The following is an 18,090-nucleotide window of genomic DNA, read 5'->3' as shown; positions in this document are numbered from 1 at the left end:
CTATAGTTCTGAGACTGTGCCAGGGATCCATATGTGAAACATCTTAACAATACTGGGCCTTCCTATCCAGGAACATAAAATATACCCCCATTTAACTAATACCCTCATCGCCCCAAGTTTTTAAAATTTTTCTTTGTGTATATTTTGACATTTTGTTAGATTTGCACCTAAGAATTTTGTGTTTGGGGTTAATGGTCTTGTGATTTTTACCTTCAAATTCTAAGTGTTCATTGCTGGGGTGCTTATAGAAATTTACTTTTGTATATTTGCTAGGTTAATTAGTTTTCTATTGCTTTGACAAACTACCTTTGAAAATAAATTTATAAGAAGAAAAATATCATTTTCATTCATGGTTTTGGAGGCTTTGCCCACACCAGGACACACACAAAAATCTTAAGAAAATCAGAGAAACCGCCGGGCGGTGGTGGCGCACGCCTTTAATCCCAGCACTCGGGAGGCAGAGGCAGGCGGATCTCTGAGTTCGAGGCCAGCCTGGTCTACAAGAGCTAGTTCCAGGACAGGCTCTAGAAACTACAGGGAAACCCTGTCTTGGAAAAAATAAAAAGCAAAAAAACAAAAAACAAAAAAAAAAGAAAGAAAAAAAAGAAAAAAGAAAAAGAAAATCAGAGAAACTGAAATAACTCTGAGTATACTATCTAACCACAGTGCAACAAAGCTCAAAGTCTAGCAAGTGAGTCTCTAGTAATTACACAAACGTACAGCAGTTAAAACAACATGTTGCCGAGTGATAAAGGGGCCAAAAAGCAGTCTGAATGAGTGATGAAACGGACTCTTAAAAGAAATCTCACCCTAGCTCAGAATTGAGAAAGAGATATTTATTTAGGGGTAAACTCACAAATCAGGATTCTCTGCTTGAACGGTGGACAGAGATCGAATTCCGCAATCCAACAATCCGACCGAGCAGCGGGCGAAAGGGAGGGGAAAAGAGGCGGGTGCAAGCTCTGCATCCCTGTATATAGTGTAAGAGGCCACGCCCCAGTAGGACCTCTGGGGCACTTTACAAGCAGTCTTAGAGGGAAACTGCAGTTCTAAGAACCTACACTAAGAAATCAGAAAGAACAGAAATAAATGATGCAGCTTAAGAATTTAGAAAAGCAAGAACAAATAAGCCCCAAATCCAGTAGATGGAAAAAATAATAAAAAACCTGAGTAGGAATTAAAGGAAAGAAAATAATATATAGATCAGTAAATATAATAAGTCATAAAATTGGACTTAAAGACAATAATCATATGATCATCTCAATAGGTGCAGAAAAACTCCAACATGCCTTCACGATAAAAGTCCTAGTCAGAGTAGGGCCGAAGGAAACTAGCTCAACAGGATAAAGCCTGTGTACGACAGGCCCGCAGCCAACATCATCCTAAATGGAGAAAAGATTCACCTGTACCTAAGTGATGGGAGAGCTCGGCATTCATTAGTTCTGAGTTCTGAGCCGTTCCATTTGTTTCTTAAGAGTTCACAGCTCTCTGTATTACCCATCCTTTCTCACATCGCCCACTTAGTCCACTCCAAGCCTTGGCATATTAACCTAGTTACTATAAATTCCCGGAAGATCTAATGGAGGAATTCCAGAGAAGGGTACATTTGAGTTAAATTTTCAAGGAGTAGTAGAGGCTTTCCAGTTGTATTGCTAGGCTTATATGATAAAGAGCAGACAGAATGGCCTTTATGGAAGAATGACATACTTAGAAAATTCAAAGTTAAATATTATAATGTGAAAAGCAGAGTGTGAAAATGGTCCACATATATTCTTGTACTCCACATGTGGCAAACAAGAGACAAGGGGAGGGCTTGTTAGATGGTTCAGTGGGTACGGGCACTTGCTGCCAAGCCTGACCACCTGAGTACCATCCCTGCACCCATGTGGTAGGAGAACGGAAGCCAGCGAATTGTCTTCTGACTTCATGTGTACGGTGGCATCCATGACTCAGCGCTGCACGAGGTTCACAGATCCCCACACACACCAAAGTAAAGAATGTAGTCTGACATTATAAAAATGATATAATATAGGGGGTTATAAGGGAAAGGACAGTGGTGGGATGATCAAGGAGACACTTCCGCACACCTCCGCTCGCACACTCAAAGAAGCCAGCATGTTACTGTGGTTATACGCAAAGATACTCAACTCCAGAGTCTGTAGTCTCAAACTTTCATATAACCCAAGTTTCAAAGAACAAACGTCAATTTAAAGATTTAGGTTTGCATGCAGTTTAGCTTTCCCCGGTCTACGAGAACAGGGCAAGCTGACTCTGAGAGCTCGTACTCCGCCATGGTGTCAGTTACCAGGGTAAGAATTCCCAGGAAAGAAATTCCTACCCGCCCTCCAAACATGGTCCTTCTTACTGAGAAACACAGTTGCTCCCTACCATGTGTAAGGGTTCGCGAGGAAGTTTATGGTCAACGTTCCCTACAAATAGCATTTATTCTCTTAACACAGCAGTGAGCTCTCAAGTCCCTTTCGGCTACTAGAAACACTGACCGCGAACCTCCTTATCCTGCTTAGACCTGTGTCATGTCTCCCGTGCCTCTCTAGTCCCAGGCCTGGTGGGCTGCTTCCTCACTCGCTCGCCTTCGTTCTGACTGACGCCCTTGCTACACTTACTCCTGTGCACATGTTGCGGGAATCCCTCCTTGTACGCACTGTATTATTTTTATTTTCGGGTGATTCTGGCGTGTGAACTAGGGTCTCCCCACACTCGGCAGGTAGTTCTCTGTCACCGAGCTCACCCTCCGTTTCCCTCTGTGCTGTTTCAGTCTTTTGTTTGGATACAGCAGTCATTAGTTTGCTGAGACCACTCTTGAACTCACGTTGTCGCCCAGGCAAGCCTTGAACTTTTGATCTTTCTGAGTCAGGCTCCTAAGCCGTTGGGAGTATAGCGTGTACCACCTGCCCCACAGCCTGACTGCTCACTAGGACTTACTTCTGAAATACCCACTTGAGTGAAAGGCTGGAGGCGTGCACTTGCTGATCTAGGAGAAAAGGGATTTCTAATCTTTTAAAACTTTGCTTAATTATGAGAGGTAAAATGACTTTGAAACCATAATATATTTCCATGTTATTTGGTTCCACCTTTTGATCTGTGCAATTAACATCTTGTAATATATGCTATTTCATTAATTGGAGGCACACAAATTACTGTTTACTATTCAGTTATTATTAATATTTATCTTGCTGCTTTTAAATGTTGCCCAACATTTAAAATCCTGGATCCCTGATCCTTCTGCCTCTACTTCCCAAGTTCTGGGATTACTATCATATGCCCTATGCCCAGCTATCATGTGTGCTCATGGGAACAATTATATGATGCTCTTCTAGAAGGGAGAAATACTGTTTATTTCTCCCGTGCTGTTTCTAGCACACTGTATAAAAGAGACACAGAAAATGGCTGCTGGCTCATCAAAGTGACTAAATCATTAATAGCATCTTCTTCCTTTCTTCAAGTCTTAGTTTTTTTTTTGTTATATACACACATAATTTTGCAAGAAATCAAAAATTTCAAGCTTTTTCCCCATGTTGATACAAATTAAATATATGTGTTTTTTAACTTTTCTATATTTCCTCTGGATTTTTAAAGTCTCTGAAAGATGTTTCATCTAAGGAAGATGGAATTGGTAAAATCTGTAGTTGATACCCACATATGCGTGTGAAGAGGGCAGGGCAGGCAGGCAGGGCAGGCAGGCAGGGCAGGCAGGCAGTGCAGGGCGGGGCTGCTGATTTTACTGTGTCGGAGCATCTCCATCAGCCACAGTTCCCAGACACACTTTCAGCTTGATTAACTGTTGCCTTGGAACTTCAGACGCAAGGTGAGAGGGCCGTCACTCTCATTTGGCTTCTTGTTGCTTTTAGTTAGATGAGGAACTATCTGCTCAGAGCTCTTCAGGATGGATTCTGCAGGCTGAAGACCATTACCACTGATAGCATTGGCATCCATTTTAGGACGTGAGGGAATAGTCTCCCCTTTGCTGCTAGGGAGCATCATAGCTACAGTGTGTCTGGCCCAGAGTTCAGAATGTTTTTTCCTCTTCTGCAAACGGCAGAGGGATGATAAACATTCTAGTGATCTCTGGGGCACAGGGTGGAGCCATTCTGAGGTATCTGTCACAAGATTCCTTCCGGTTTTCAAAAGGAACTTTCTGGTTGGTGTCCACGGTGTGCTGTATCTTCTTATATTTATGCAAGCAGTTGGAACGAGTCTAGAAAAGAAAGGAAACAAATGAGTTTTTGCCTAGTGTGTACCTACTTTGTGGTCCTAGGTATACTGTCACGATGCAGATTGTATATTTTCCCTCAGGTGAGCTCACTGGCCCTTAAGAGTTTATCCTCATCTTTATGAAGATGAGTTAAATTTTCATTTCTGGTTCTAAACGTTTAGCTCTACTCCAACCCTCTTCAGATGTCCAGAGGATGTGGTTATCTGGTACCTTTTTCAGGACTCCCTGACTTCGTAAACTGGTCTATACTTTGCCATTAAAATGTAGTTTGTTCCATCAAACTAGGTGTATTATATACAAGATTTTTTAGATTAACTTGTAAGAAATCAGTGAGTTTGAGAGACAGAAGTTTCCTTCAAGAGAGGAAGATTTTTATTTTATTTTTTTCTACATACTAATCCCAGTTCCCCCCTTCCTCCCCTCCTGGTCCTCCCACCTTCCCATCATCCCACCCCCATCTGATCCTTAGAGAGGGTAATAACTCCCAAGGGGAGTCAATAAAGTCTGTCTCATAACCACGCTGAGGCAAGATCAAGCCCCCCCCCCCCCGCCCTTGTATCTAGGCTGAGCAAGGTTTCTCTTCATAGGAAATGGGCTCCAAAAAAAGTCAGATCATTCACTAGGGATTGTTCCTGGCCCCACTGCTAGTAGCCCCACAAACTGCCCAGGCCACCCACTGCCACCTGCTTTCAGGGGGGCTAGACAGGTCCTACGCAGGTTTCCTGGTTGTCTGTCTAGAGTCAGTGAGCTCCCGCTAGCTCGGGTCAGCTGTGTCTGTGGGTTTTCCCGCCATGGTCTCCACCTGTTCATGTTACCACTCCTCCCTCTCTTCGACGGGACTCAGGAGCTCTGTCCAGTGGTTAGACCCACAGCTCATTCCTTGTAGCTATGTACAGTCTATTTTTCTTTAGAATTCTATTTAACTTGAAACATTAGCTATACTTTCATTAAACTTTTAAGTTATGCAGTAATTGTAGCATTATTTGCACTTGGAAGAAGTAAGACAGATTGCCCATACACTTCACCTGCTCCCACTAGATGTGACATTTTATACAGTCATAGTGAACACACTGTGTGGAGAAGACACAGAACCATGCCCTCGTATTGATTTTCCAGTGCCCACTTGTCTCCTGTCTTGACTTCTCTTTAAACTCCTCGAAAACATTAGCTTGTCATCCAAATTATACCATTTTGTTATTTCAAGAATGTTATGTAAATGTGACCACACAGTGTGAAACCTTTTGAAATTAATTTTTCTACCCGCCCAGTATAATTCTTTGGGAATTCATCGTTGTTCCGTTTCTCCTCTGCTCATTTTTTGTCCATTTCTTGAGCAGTACTCAGGAGCTATGCTACAGTTTAATGATTTATGCACTGAAGGACCTGTGGGCCATTTCCAGTTTATGGGTGTTGCAAATAAAGCTGAATAAACACTTGTGCGCTGTATTTTGTGCGAACTTGTCTTCTTTTCACTGGGATTAAATTCCAGGAAAGCAGTTGCTAGTTATATGGCAGCTATGTATTTATTTTTGAAAGAGACTCTTGTCTGGGGTGACCCTGAGCTTCCAGTCCTAACACTTCTCTCGCCAGGTGCTAGGATTACAGGTATGTGCTGTCACAGGCAGCTAGGAGAGGCTTAGTTAGGAAACTATCAGGTTTTTTTTTTAAGAGTAATTACCCCAGTTTATGCTCCCAGCAGTGATATACAAATAACCCAGTGTCTACATCCTCCATGGCATATGGTATTCTTGTTGTTTCATGTTTCTGTTTAGCCATCCTGAAGTGTGCAGCGATCGCTTACTGTGTGTTAACTTGCATTGCTGATGCTAATATTTCTTGTGCTTGGTACCACCTGTGTATTGCTTGTTAAATGCCTATTTGTCTTTTGCCCATTTTCTACTGCCCTTTTTTTCCTGAAGGTTTCTTTCGAATTATATGTATGCCTGTGTGTTTGTGTAGGAAGATGTGCACGTGAGTACAGGTGCCTGTGGGGGCCAGAAGAGGGCGACAGATTCCCCCGAAACTGGAATCACAGGTGACTGTAAGCTGCCCAGTGTGGGTGCTGGGGACAAACAGGTCCTTTGCAAGAGCAGTTCATGCTGTTAACCACTGAGTTATCCCTTTGGCCTGAAATGTTTTTCTGACTGTTGAATTTGGGGGTTTTCTTACTTATTGACCTTGCTCTCCCAAGAGTTGGGATTACAGGTATGTATTACCAAGCCTGGCTTATTTTTATCCAGGCCTTTTGCAAAGTAAACATTTTAAGTCCAACTTATTTTTTCTCTTTTATGAATCATAGTTTTGGTATTTATTCTAAAAATCTTAGCCTTAGACCTGAGGATTTTCTATGGTTGTCTAAAAGTTTTGTAGTTTTATGTTGTATATTGGAGTCCATGCTCCATTTTGAATTAATCTATGTATAAGTGATGGATTTAAGCGGTTTTGTTTTTTTTTAAAGGCAGTTCAGCTTATTTTTGTGAATCAACTCAGTTCCACAAATGTGTCTTCTCATCCTCCGATACTATATTGTATTGCTGTTGCTATATAAAAGTTATTGAAATCAACCAGTTCCTTTTGCCAAATTGTTTTTGATATTCAGTGTTTTTGTACACAAATTTAAGATTAGCCTTAACTATGTTTATAACAATTGTGCTGAGACCTTGATGGGAACCGTGTTGAATCTGTGTATCCGTGGGAGAGCTGACATCTTGAGGTCTCCAGTCCACAAACATGTTTATATTTTCCATTCAGTTACACTCGGTTTTCAACATTCTTGGTGTTTTCAGCTCCAAGATCTGTACATATTTTGTAGAGTTACAGATATGCACTTCATGTTTTGAGAAGCTGAAAATGGTTTTGTATATGTAAATTTGGAGAGCACATGTCTCTTTCTTATATGTAGAAATAGAACTATGTTCATATGGTTGTCATATTCTGAGGCCTAGAAAGACCAGTTGGCTTTTCAAGAAGTTTAAAAACAAGTTCCTCGAGACACTCTGCATAGAGAACACCACTTTCACAACCAGGTGCCATGTTTTTCCTTTCTTCCTGTGGATATGCTTTTTCTTTTCTCTGGTCTCGCTCTCTGGCACAGAGGTGACTGAGAGGAGTGGGAAGCATGGGAAGAGTAGCCGCCATTAGGTTGCATGAGGCCCTTCATTCCTTCTCTTCTGACAATTGGGTTTCTTTGTCAATATTTGTCTGTGCTAATTAATAGTGTACTGTGGGTTTTCTTCTTTTTCTAGCAAATATAGAAGGTTACATTGCTTTTTAAGAACATTGAGTCATTCTTGAACTTTTGAAATAAGACTCACTGCCAAGTGGTAAACCATATTTTTTTTTAAAAAAATTAGCAGTGAATTTTATTTGCTAATAGAATTAATAGGACAGAATTTTTTGATTTCCCATTTTTGTTTTCTCTTCGGCTGATTCTGGTCTCATGCCAACAGTAGCTTCATAAAATGAACTAGAGACTGTTTTCTCACCTTCGGGAAGACACTGTATAGAGCTAGTGTTAATTAGTCTTTACATGTTTTGTGAAATTTTGCTGTGAAACCATGTGGCTCAGGAGATTCCTTTGGGGTGGTTAAAATTATGAATTCAGTTTCCTTACTTACATACCTACAAACATGTAACAATGCTTAAAGGAGGTCATGAATCTAAAAGGGAGTGGGACAGGGGACATGAAGACATTCTAGTCCAGAGTGGTGTTCTGTGTGTGCACACTCTGAAGATATGATCTTCTGTAACTTATTCAATCTGCACTTTATGTGGTTTTCTTTGTGTGTGTGTGTTCTTGTGCATGTGTGTATACAAGTGCACATGCGTGTAGACACCATAGGACAACTTCAAAAGAGTCATCCTCACATACTGTACACCCATCCCCATTTTCACAGTGTGTTTGGTCTGGAGTTTGCCACGGATGGTAGATGGACTGGTCAGTGAGCCCTAGTGGTGCCCGTCTCTGCCTGCTGGTGCTGGAACATGGGTCATTGTGCTTGCAAGGCAAGGTCTTTACCAGCTGAGCTACCTAGTGTTAGTGTTTCTTACCGGTTCACTCCCCTTGTGCAAGACGTGCAAGGTCTTTAATGACATCCAATTTCTTTCCTCATATTCATAATGTCTCATTTCTTCGTCAGTCTTGTTAGGGGTTTGTCAAGTTTATTGCTCTTTTCAGAAGATGAATTATTTTACTGAATCTTTTTCTGTCAATTTTCTGCTCAAATTTTATTAGTTTTTTTCTTCCTTTATAGGTTATTTTCTAAGATTTTAAATTACCTTTACTAACGTGTGTGTGTGTGTGTGTGTGTGTGTGTGTGTGTGTGCGCGCGCACACGTGCAGACTGGAGACAACGTGTAGGAGTCAGTTCTCCCGTTCATCATGTGCCACCCTCCCACTCTGACCGTCTCACTGGGCCTTCTCTTTTATCCGCATGTGTTTAACTCTATAAATTTCCACCCAGACTGCTTTAGCTGCATCCCACAGATAAGCTATATCAGTTTCATTTTCATGAATTTAATATAATAGCTTTATTCCCTTTTAGTTTACCACTAACTCACAAATCATTCAGAAGTGTGTTGCTTAGTTTTTTTAGTTTTGTTTTTTCTTTTATTGTTTTGTTATTTCTAGTTTAATTCTACTGTGACGAGAGAATTGCACTTTGTATTGTCTATATTGCTTAAATGTGTTGAGTTTTGTCTAAAGACCTATGTGAGGTGTCTCTTTGGAAAGAAGTATGTTGAGTTATTGTTGGATAGAGTGTTCTTTAATTACCAGTTATTTTTACTCTGAGTTCTTTCATATCTTTGCTACTGAATAAACTGTGTGTCCGGTTCTCCCTTCCATTGTGGCTTCACATATTTTACAGTCAGTTCGCTAGCACTGTGCATATGTTTAAGGTTGCTATTTGTTCTTAGTATACAGAGGTTTTAAAATTACTATACAGAACTCGTCTCTGTCTCTGATATTCTTACCTGAAATCTGTTTTATCTAAAATTGCCTTCTCTACCATCCTCATTTTGTCAGTGTTTCAATAATATGCATCTTTCATCATTTTATTTTAGCCTGCCGACACTGCCATATTTGAAAGCATTTTGTGTGAACTGCATGCCAGTGAACAACGCCTTAAAAATCTATTTTGCAAATTTCTTTCATTGTTTTATTTAAACATCTGGGTGCAATGATATATATTTAGTTTCAAAACTTGGGAGGCCAAGACAGAAGAACTGTTTGAACCCACAAGTTCAAGTCTGATCAAGGAAATATATAAAGCAAGACCACATCTGAAAAGCATTACAAACTGAAGCTACTTAGGTTAAAGCACTGCTGATGTGGCTGAACTCAAGCCTCTTTTGTTTGTTGTTGTTGTTGTTTCCCCAATTTCAATGCTTTTGGTCTTTCTGTGGTCTCGATGTCTTTTTCCTGCCTGTGTGAGTAATGTCAACTTTTTAAAAAAATAGTTCTTTCCTTTCTTCTTCTCTCTCTTTCCCTTTTTTCTTTCTTTAGCAGTGTCTTATTAGGTATCTCAGGCTAATCTCAAACACAATCTTCCTGCCCCACCCTCTTGTATGCTAGAATTACAGGCATGACCCCATATTCATATATCTGCAGCGTTTATTAATGAACCTTTTTGAATAGCTCTTTGGAAGCTTTGTGTGTACTATGTATGCAGGGTATCATTTTGCAGCTCTGGTCCGGGGTTGTCTCACTAGCTGGAGGAAACTCAGAAGCCGTCCTCCTCCTGTGTGTCTCCCTACTGTCTCACGTTTATAATTACCTTAAAAGTTTCCTTTAAAACATCAGTGCTACACAATTTTTGCCTTATCAAGTATAATTTAGAAAAACAATATTTACCTGTATTTCTGCTCATAATATTCTTTTTTCTTGATATTCCTTTTGTAATCTATTTGTTTATGGAGAATTCTTTTGAGGTAGTCTTGCAGTCAGGAGTCTCTTAGTTTTCTTCGTCCAATCTTTCACAGATTTCTGCCCTTCATTGGCTACAGCCCTTCAGTCTCATCAGCAGGGAGCCATTTCTCCTGCTCACATGTTCAGGCTGCTCTTCTACAGGAAAGGTGCGAGTTTCCTTTGATTGATCTCAATATTGTTTTCTGTAGCTAAAATCTGGTGTGTCACTAACATCCTCTTAGTGATTTGCTGAGGTCTCTGATTGTAGCTTGAAGGTTTTTTCCTTCCCGATTTTAAGTTTTTCAGCAATTGTTTCTTTGAATTCCTTCAGATCTTATTTCATCTTTGCTTCTGAAATTCTGATAACATCAACAATAGACTTTATTTTAAGCCACCCACCAGTTCCTCTAACTAGTCATTTTACTCTCTATTCAGGCTGAATAATTTCTATCTCTCTTTCAATCCTTGGACTCTTTTTTTTTTTTTTTAAATCATACTGCTGTGCCAGCAACTGGAGTCTTTTTTTCTAGTATTTTCTCCTTCCACCTTTTCCCTTCTCCCTCTTTCCTTTCTCTCCTCTCTCTTGTCTTTTCTTCTGTCTCCTTCTCTCTCTCTTTTCCTTTCCCCTCCCTCTTCTTGTTTTCCTCTGTGGTCTCTCCAATGCCTCTCCTCTCTTCCTTCTTTTCCTCCTCTCTCCTTTTTTCTCTCTTTCTTCTCTGTTCTCCCCACACTATCTTTGCATCCTCTCTTCCCCACTAAGGTTTTTCTGTTTTTTTAAAAATTTGTTCCAGGTGTGTTTGCTGAAGTATTTTCATCATGACTATCTTAAGATTGAGCTAGAAAATTCGAATTTCACAGACATCTTTGTATTTTGAAACTATCTTTTAAGAATTAATTTTTAGATCATACTAGTTCTTTTTCTTGAAAATAATTTTTTATAAAGGTCATTCTGATCAGTTTCCTCTTCTCATCTTGACCTTGATGCTCCCCACCAACTCTTTAGAAAACAAATATGCCAATAAAAAGCCAAGCAAACCAGAATAGAATAAAAGCAAAAACAGAGTTCCTAGTTCTTAATAGACAATTTATTACTATTACTGATTAAAACATGCATATTTTCATATTATAAGACTCTATATCTTATTTAAATCTTCTGTTTTTAAGTAGTTTTTTGTAACTCTTCTCCAGAAAGAGAAGTGGGGCATAAGATTCCATTACTGAGTATGGTGGTGCACTCCAATAAGCCTAGCACCTGGGAGACTGAAGGATAGCAAGTCCAAAGCTAGCAGCCCATGATATATAAGCAAGTCCTTTGTCTCAGAACAAACAAAACAAAATAACAACAAAAATCACCCCATTATTGCCAGATGAATTAGTAGTCCAGGCTCCTAATATGGAGTCTGTCGACACAAAAGGTTTCTAATTACTGTTGGACAAGCATTCTACCTCCTTAGCTGGCCTCTGCTGACACCATGAGGTGGCTTTATTGATGCTGGGCCTTGGTGAAAATTCCTAACTCTCTACCAGGCTTTCACTGAAACTAGCTCAAAGGGGAGGGCAAAGGAACCTCATTTCTGCCCAGTAGGTATGAAGTGTAGACTCCATATGTGGTTTCTGGTGTCTTCTGGGGAAAGGTGACCTTTACAGACCAGTGTTAAAAGTCCTGATTTCCACATGCTCTTCCTTGACACTACTAGAACACAGAAGCCTCACTGTGCCTCACTTGTCCCACGGTATCGGCTTACCTAGGCTGGCATGGGGCAGTTACCTCTGGCATTTAGCTGAAGTGGAATGGTTATTGCCTAATTGTAATCATTTTCTATCCTGGTAGGCTGTCACTTTCCTGATCCTTCAGGTATATAGCCCAGGCTTTTATTGGAGTCTTTGTGTACTTGTTGATATCTATGGGTGTTTCCAGATTGCTGTCTTCATCAGCTCCAAGTCTTAGATACAGGAGTTAAAAAATAGAATCAGAGATTCACCACTGTGCCATTATCTGGCTCTTCAAATTCCTAGCGACTCACCATCTTTTGGAGTAGTCTTGTTTTGTCTTAACTGTAACGCCCCAGGTTTTGATGGAAAGAACAGGGGAGACAGATCTGGTTCATCAGGATGTGAAAAGTCTGGTTACATTCTGATTTACAAAGTGCTTCTCAGGGATTTTTACTGCTACATTAAATGGAATACCAAACATGGACTATTTGTCAGTATTCATACTCTGATGAGTATTTGACCGGATATAAATTTAAAGGCTACAAACATCTCGATATCAATCGTCACCCATGCAGGCCCTATTCACTGTGGATCAGGCCAGAAGAGACAAGCACAATGCTGAGACTGTAATTATGCGCAGTGTCAGAACTCCACCTGGCACTTCTGCAAGCTGTTTAGTCTCTGTGCTTCAAACACACGCATTCATTTCCAACACAGTTAGCAAAAGGAGCTCTTGTTTCTTGCTTACCCCTTGTTCTCCCTTTACCCTGTATCAGTCAGTACCTATAGGTAACAGTGTAGAATATTGCTGTGCCAGTTAAACCAAGATGTATAGAACAGAGAAAAGGCATCTTGAAAGACAGCTCTAAAACAAAGAAACAACAAACAAAACAAAACATACACAAAACCCACAACCACCACCACCAACAACAAAAAAATCACAAAACAATGTACTATTGTTACTGCTCCTTGTATATCCACAGCAGAAACTTCTGGTTTTTTTTTTTTTGTTGTTGTAGGATAGGGCTTCCAATAGTCACAAGAAACTATGTGACCTCCACCCATTAGCACAGTTGCCAATCTTCTTTCATATTTGTAAACAAGCAATTTGCATCTTTGCAAATCTAGGATGGGGTGTGGCCACCTTCTACAGAATGGTGCTAACGTGTAAAAGCCCTGGAGGATTTCTCCTTCCCAGTTCCAGTCCTGGATAACTGCTTTTCTTTCTGTTTCCACAAACCACCTTTAATTTTCTTATATTTCTTCCCTCTTATCATTATAACTGTGCTTTTTAATCTCTCTCTTAGGCTGGTTCCTTTATTTGTAAACAAAGGGGTTTAGTTGCTGTAGGCCTCGCCAGCACTTCAGTCTCAGCCTGTCCACACTGAGAGCATCCTAGACTTGAAGTGTGAGGACTCTTTTATTACAACGACTAGAAAATTATTGCCTAGACCTTTTGCTTACTCTGGAGTCTCAATTTCTCAGGCTCTATGCCAATATCTATTATATTTTGCAGTTAGTTTTCCTGATTTGTAATTTCCAAAAATATTTTCTAGGTGTTTGTGTTTGCAGCAATGTGCATTCCCACCATGTGTGTGCAGGTGCCCACAGAGGCCTGAAGAGGGCGAGATCCCTGGAACTGGAGTTTTAGATCGTTGTGAGCTACCATGTGGGTGCCGGCAAGTGTGTGTGGCTCCTCTGCAAGAGCAGCCAACTCTCTAAACCGGCGAGCCATCTCGCCAGCCTTAATTTATAACCTTTAAAAATGATTTAATTTTTTATTACATGTATGTATGTGTGTGTGTGTATGTATGTATGTGTGGGAATGTGCCTGTGGAGACCAGAAGAAAGTGTTCAATACTCTGGAACTGGATCAGGGGCAAATGTGAAGCACTGTGTGGGAGCTGAGAACTAAATTTTGGTCCTCTGCGTGAAAAGTCAGTGTGCAGTAACCTCTTAGTCACTTGGCTGTTTCTTTAGCACCCTCATTCATAATTTTGCTGATATTATACTCTATACTCTGTTTGCCTGCCTAGGTTCACATTATTTTTTCATATTTTAGCTGCCTAATTATGAAACTCAATCCCTGTCAAATAGGGTCTTCCCATCACAACTGTTACAGCATTTCACTGGAGATGGTCACCTGCTGCCCATCTTGTATCATACTGGTTTTGATGATTATTCAGTAAAGGAATAAACATCACAAAGAGGAACATTATTCATCACTAATACCCATGCAGAAATAACCACTCTTTAGGATATGTGCTTCTAGAGATTTTCTTCTCCACTGTATTTGAATGTGTATAATGCATACATACATGTACACATAATCACACCAAATAAAGTGGGTATAAAGCCCATGTTACACAATACATTATAAACATCATTTTTTATTAATTAATATTTGAAATTACCTGGCACGAGTGAGAAGGAAACATGGAGCACACAACAAACCCGCTTAGGAGTTTATTAGAGGGGGTGTACAGGCCTGGGAAGTCAGTGTGCAGAGACAGAGAGTGAGGGAGGGAGGGAGGGAGGGAGGGAGGGAGGGAAAAAAGAAGGGAAAAAGGGAGGGAGAGGGTGGGGAACAAGGGAATGGCATGGTTACATCATACGCAGATGAGGGAGCTCATGCATGCGGCGCAAAGGCTCACGCCTGAGGGTTTGTCTGCACATGCATGGCCCTGGAACCGGGAAGTGTCAGCCATATTGTGGCTGAATCATAACAATATTCACTCGCAATATTGAAATACTACACAATAATATTTCATAATTAATTTAAGCAGTATTTTTATTCTTGAACATTTATATTTAATTTTTATCTCCTATAAACAATGATAAAATGAACATTAAATGTCTTATAATTCTTATTTAGTTTTTTTCCTTAAAGTAAACTTCCCAAAGTGAAATTCCTTTAGTCAAGAAGGGCGGTGCAATGGTGGCTCAGGAGCATGTGTGAGGCCCGCGGCTCAGCCCCGAACACCACAAACAGGAGGAGGAGAAGGGGAGAGTAACGTGAAATCAGGAGTTTTCATTTATATTGTCGAAATGCCTTCTGGAAACTACCGACCTGTGTCCCACAGTCAGGGAATAGATTCTCCCACTGAACAGCAAAAAATTAAATGCTGTTTTATCATTGCTTTAATCTGTAATTTTCAAATTAGCAAGACTGAACATTTCTAAATGTTTGTTGGCCATAACATTTCTTTCTTTTCTTTTCTTTCTTCCTTCCTTCCTTTCTTTCTTTTTTTTAAAGATTTATTTATTCATTTATTTATTATGTATACAGTGTTCTGCCTGCATGTATTCCTGAAAGCCAGAAGAGGGCACCAGATCTCATTACAGATGGCTGTGAGCCACCATGTGGCTGCTGGGAATTGAACTCAGGACCTCTGGAAGAGCAACCAGTGCTCTTAACCACTGAGCCATCTCTCCAGCCACTGGTCATGGTATTTCTTTTGTGAATCGCTTGGCTATACTCTTTGCCCATTAAAATCTCTGCAATTTTCCAGTTAATTCGTAGGTATGTACTCTGGACTTGGAAATAAAAAATTTTAACAATTTGAATCCAAATTCTTCTACCTATTGTGTGACTTTGAAAAAATTGTTTAATGTCTTTGCATCTTAATCTTGTTATATGTAAAATGTAAGGTACTCAGTCTGACCTCTGTACTGGGGGGTTCTGTATCTGCAGATTCAACCAAGAACAGATTAGAAATATATTTAGGGTTGAGATTAGTTATATCCAGGGATGTGGAAACTGTAAATATAGGGCCATGCTGGTCATAAGCATATAACTTAGAAAAAATATCTGGCACATAGGCAATATTTTATAAAATGTTGTCAATAATACTAATATATTTATTATTTTCAGATTTCATTATTTTTACTTTTATTTATGTAGTTTTCTTTTGTGCTTTGGAGAAAGTTCTGTTTCCCATCTTTAAAAGAAATAATCTTATTATTGTTTTCCTCTGAGTACCAAATAGTTGAAGCAGCCAAGATTATTTTAATCCTACTGCACTCCCTCAGAAGTATAAAGTTTTAAAATACCTAAAAATCGTCAAGTCATGCTATAGTTACATCTTACTTATACATACTTACTTTATAGATACAAACTAAAGTATTTTATATGAGTAATAGGTCAAATAATGCCTGATAACTTAATCCGTTACATACCTAGTATATAATTATGACCTTGGGTTTTGTGATGTTGTGGATGCTATTTTTAAAAGCCTATGTTTGTTTCTAAAGATACTGAACTAACAGGTTATACTTCCTTATAAAACTGTATTAAATACTAAGGAACGGGCTTGGGGGTGGCTTGGAGGTAGAACATTTGCATAGTCTAACAGGTCCTGGGTTTGTTCCCAGCAATACATAGGTAAGCATGATGAACGGCATTGGCTTACTGATGTTGCTGGAAGTCAGCTCCTGGAGTGAATAGGTCTTTCATTTGAGTAGATTTCATGCTTTTAGAGGATTCCACGATAGGGAGTAAATACTGTAGTATTTCCTGGGTCTGAGCTATTCTTTTATCCCTGTAGAATCTTTTTTCATCATCTGTCCAATTTGTGCCGGTCCTCTTGCTTTGGAAAGATACACATCTTTTTACTTTGCTCTTCAATTCATGATGTGACTCTAGGAAGCAACCATATATATATATATATATGAATATACATATGAGTATATTCATTCAGCAATTTTGTATTAAGCCAAATTCCACATGAGGGGTTTTATCTGTAAGTCTTTGCTATCTAAAGTTTATGGTTGATAACAATGGGTAAGTAAAATACCTAGTATGTTAAATAATAAAGTTTACAGGGTAAAATAAGGCTAAGGAGGGAAATGGAGAATTCTAGGGTAGAAGATGATTGACTTACATATTCAATAAGAAGGCCGATCTATGACTCTGATGTATCATAGGCGTCATGGATTAAGCCAAACAGATACCATGGGAAAGATATTTTGGGCAAAGGACAGTCAAGAGCAAAAGCTTTTACTAAGATGGGAATATGGCAGCATGTTGAGGCCACTAAGACAGCATCAGTGGCTAAAGCAAGTGAATGAAAGGAAGGCTATAAATCAGGTAGCAGTGTGAATTTAGACAATATAGGACCTCAGAGGTCAGTGCTTCTCAACCTTCCTTTGCAATAACTCTTTAATACAGTTCCTCATGTTGTGGTGACCCTCTAACCAAAAATTATTTCATTGATACTAAATAATTGTAATTTTGCTATTGTTATGAATTATAATGTAAATATCTGATATGCTACCCCTGTGAAAAGGTCATTTGACTGCTCTCAAAAGGGCTGTGGCCCACAGGTTGAGAACCACTGTCATAGGTCATCATAAGAACCATGAGTGTTAATGGGAGGGCTTTGAACACAGATGTGCACTGTTGATGAGGAGTGTAAGATGGTGCAGCTAATGTGGAGAACAGTATAAACAAAAAGCTAAAAACAGATTTATCATATTTCCAAGTGGATTCCATCAATCCCAAAAGAATTGAGAGCGTGGCATAAAAGACACATTTGTCCCCACATCCACAGCTGCATCATTTACAAAGTGCATGGAAATACTGACATTGTTAAATCTCAAAGTCATGGTGCTAAGTAAAATAAGGTAGTCCCCCAAAGACAAATACTCTGTCTTCTAAATATTCAACTTAACTTATAGGGAATGTCTAGGAGCAATGCGTAGAATAGTTTCCAGGGCTGAGAGGAGGAAAAGCAAGAAGCTATTTAATATGCATAGTTTCCGTGTTTTAAGATTAAAAAGTCTTGGCCGGGCGGTGGTGGCGCACGCCTTTAATCCCAGCACTCGGGAGGCAGAGGCAGGCGGATCTCTGTGAGTTCGAGACCAGCCTGGTCTACAAGAGCTAGTTCCAGGACAGGCTCCAAAGCCACAGAGAAACCTTGTCTCGAAAAACCAAAAAAAAAAAAAAAAAAAAAAAAAAAAAAAAAAAAAAAAAAAAAAGATTAAAAAGTCTTGAAGATTGTTTGCAGAATAATGCCAAAGAACTTAACACTACTGACCTACACCCTTAAAAATCATTGAGGGAAAATTTTATATTACATACAGATCATCCCTAAATGGATTCTTACGGTATATCCAGTTCTCCATATAGCTCCAACTCTAGGGAACTGTATTTGTTTGTTTTTCTCTCCAGTAAACGTTGCTTTCATAAACATGCAACCACACAGCATTATCTATTTATGTCAGGCTTGCTTTC

General features: G+C 39.6%; 1 protein-coding gene across 13 annotated transcripts in view; it reads right to left on the bottom strand.

Moving 5' to 3' along the window:
* Positions 1-682: 682 nt before the first annotated feature.
* The window catches only part of Agbl3 (AGBL carboxypeptidase 3), a 79,078-nt gene continuing 61,670 nt past the window's right edge, over positions 683-18,090 (bottom strand). For 11 of the 13 annotated variants that reach the window (XM_038318120.1, XM_038318119.1, XM_038318122.1 and 8 more), the window contains 2 exons: positions 16,268-16,496; positions 683-4,216 (listed from right to left, as the gene is read on the bottom strand). In XM_038318120.1, coding sequence (XP_038174048.1) covers positions 3,796-4,216; positions 16,268-16,496 — 650 coding nt within the window. In that variant the 3' untranslated portion in view covers positions 683-3,795. Of the gene's footprint in view, positions 4,217-10,088; positions 10,502-16,267; positions 16,497-18,090 lie in introns of those variants that run through there. The other 2 variants (XR_005284211.1, XM_038318130.2) reach the window with 2 other exon arrangements.

This window comes from Arvicola amphibius, chromosome 2 (assembly GCF_903992535.2).
Source record: "Arvicola amphibius chromosome 2, mArvAmp1.2, whole genome shotgun sequence".
In the NCBI taxonomy this organism is placed as follows: domain Eukaryota; kingdom Metazoa; phylum Chordata; class Mammalia; order Rodentia; family Cricetidae; genus Arvicola; species Arvicola amphibius.
This window is presented reverse-complemented; position numbering and strand designations above follow the sequence as displayed.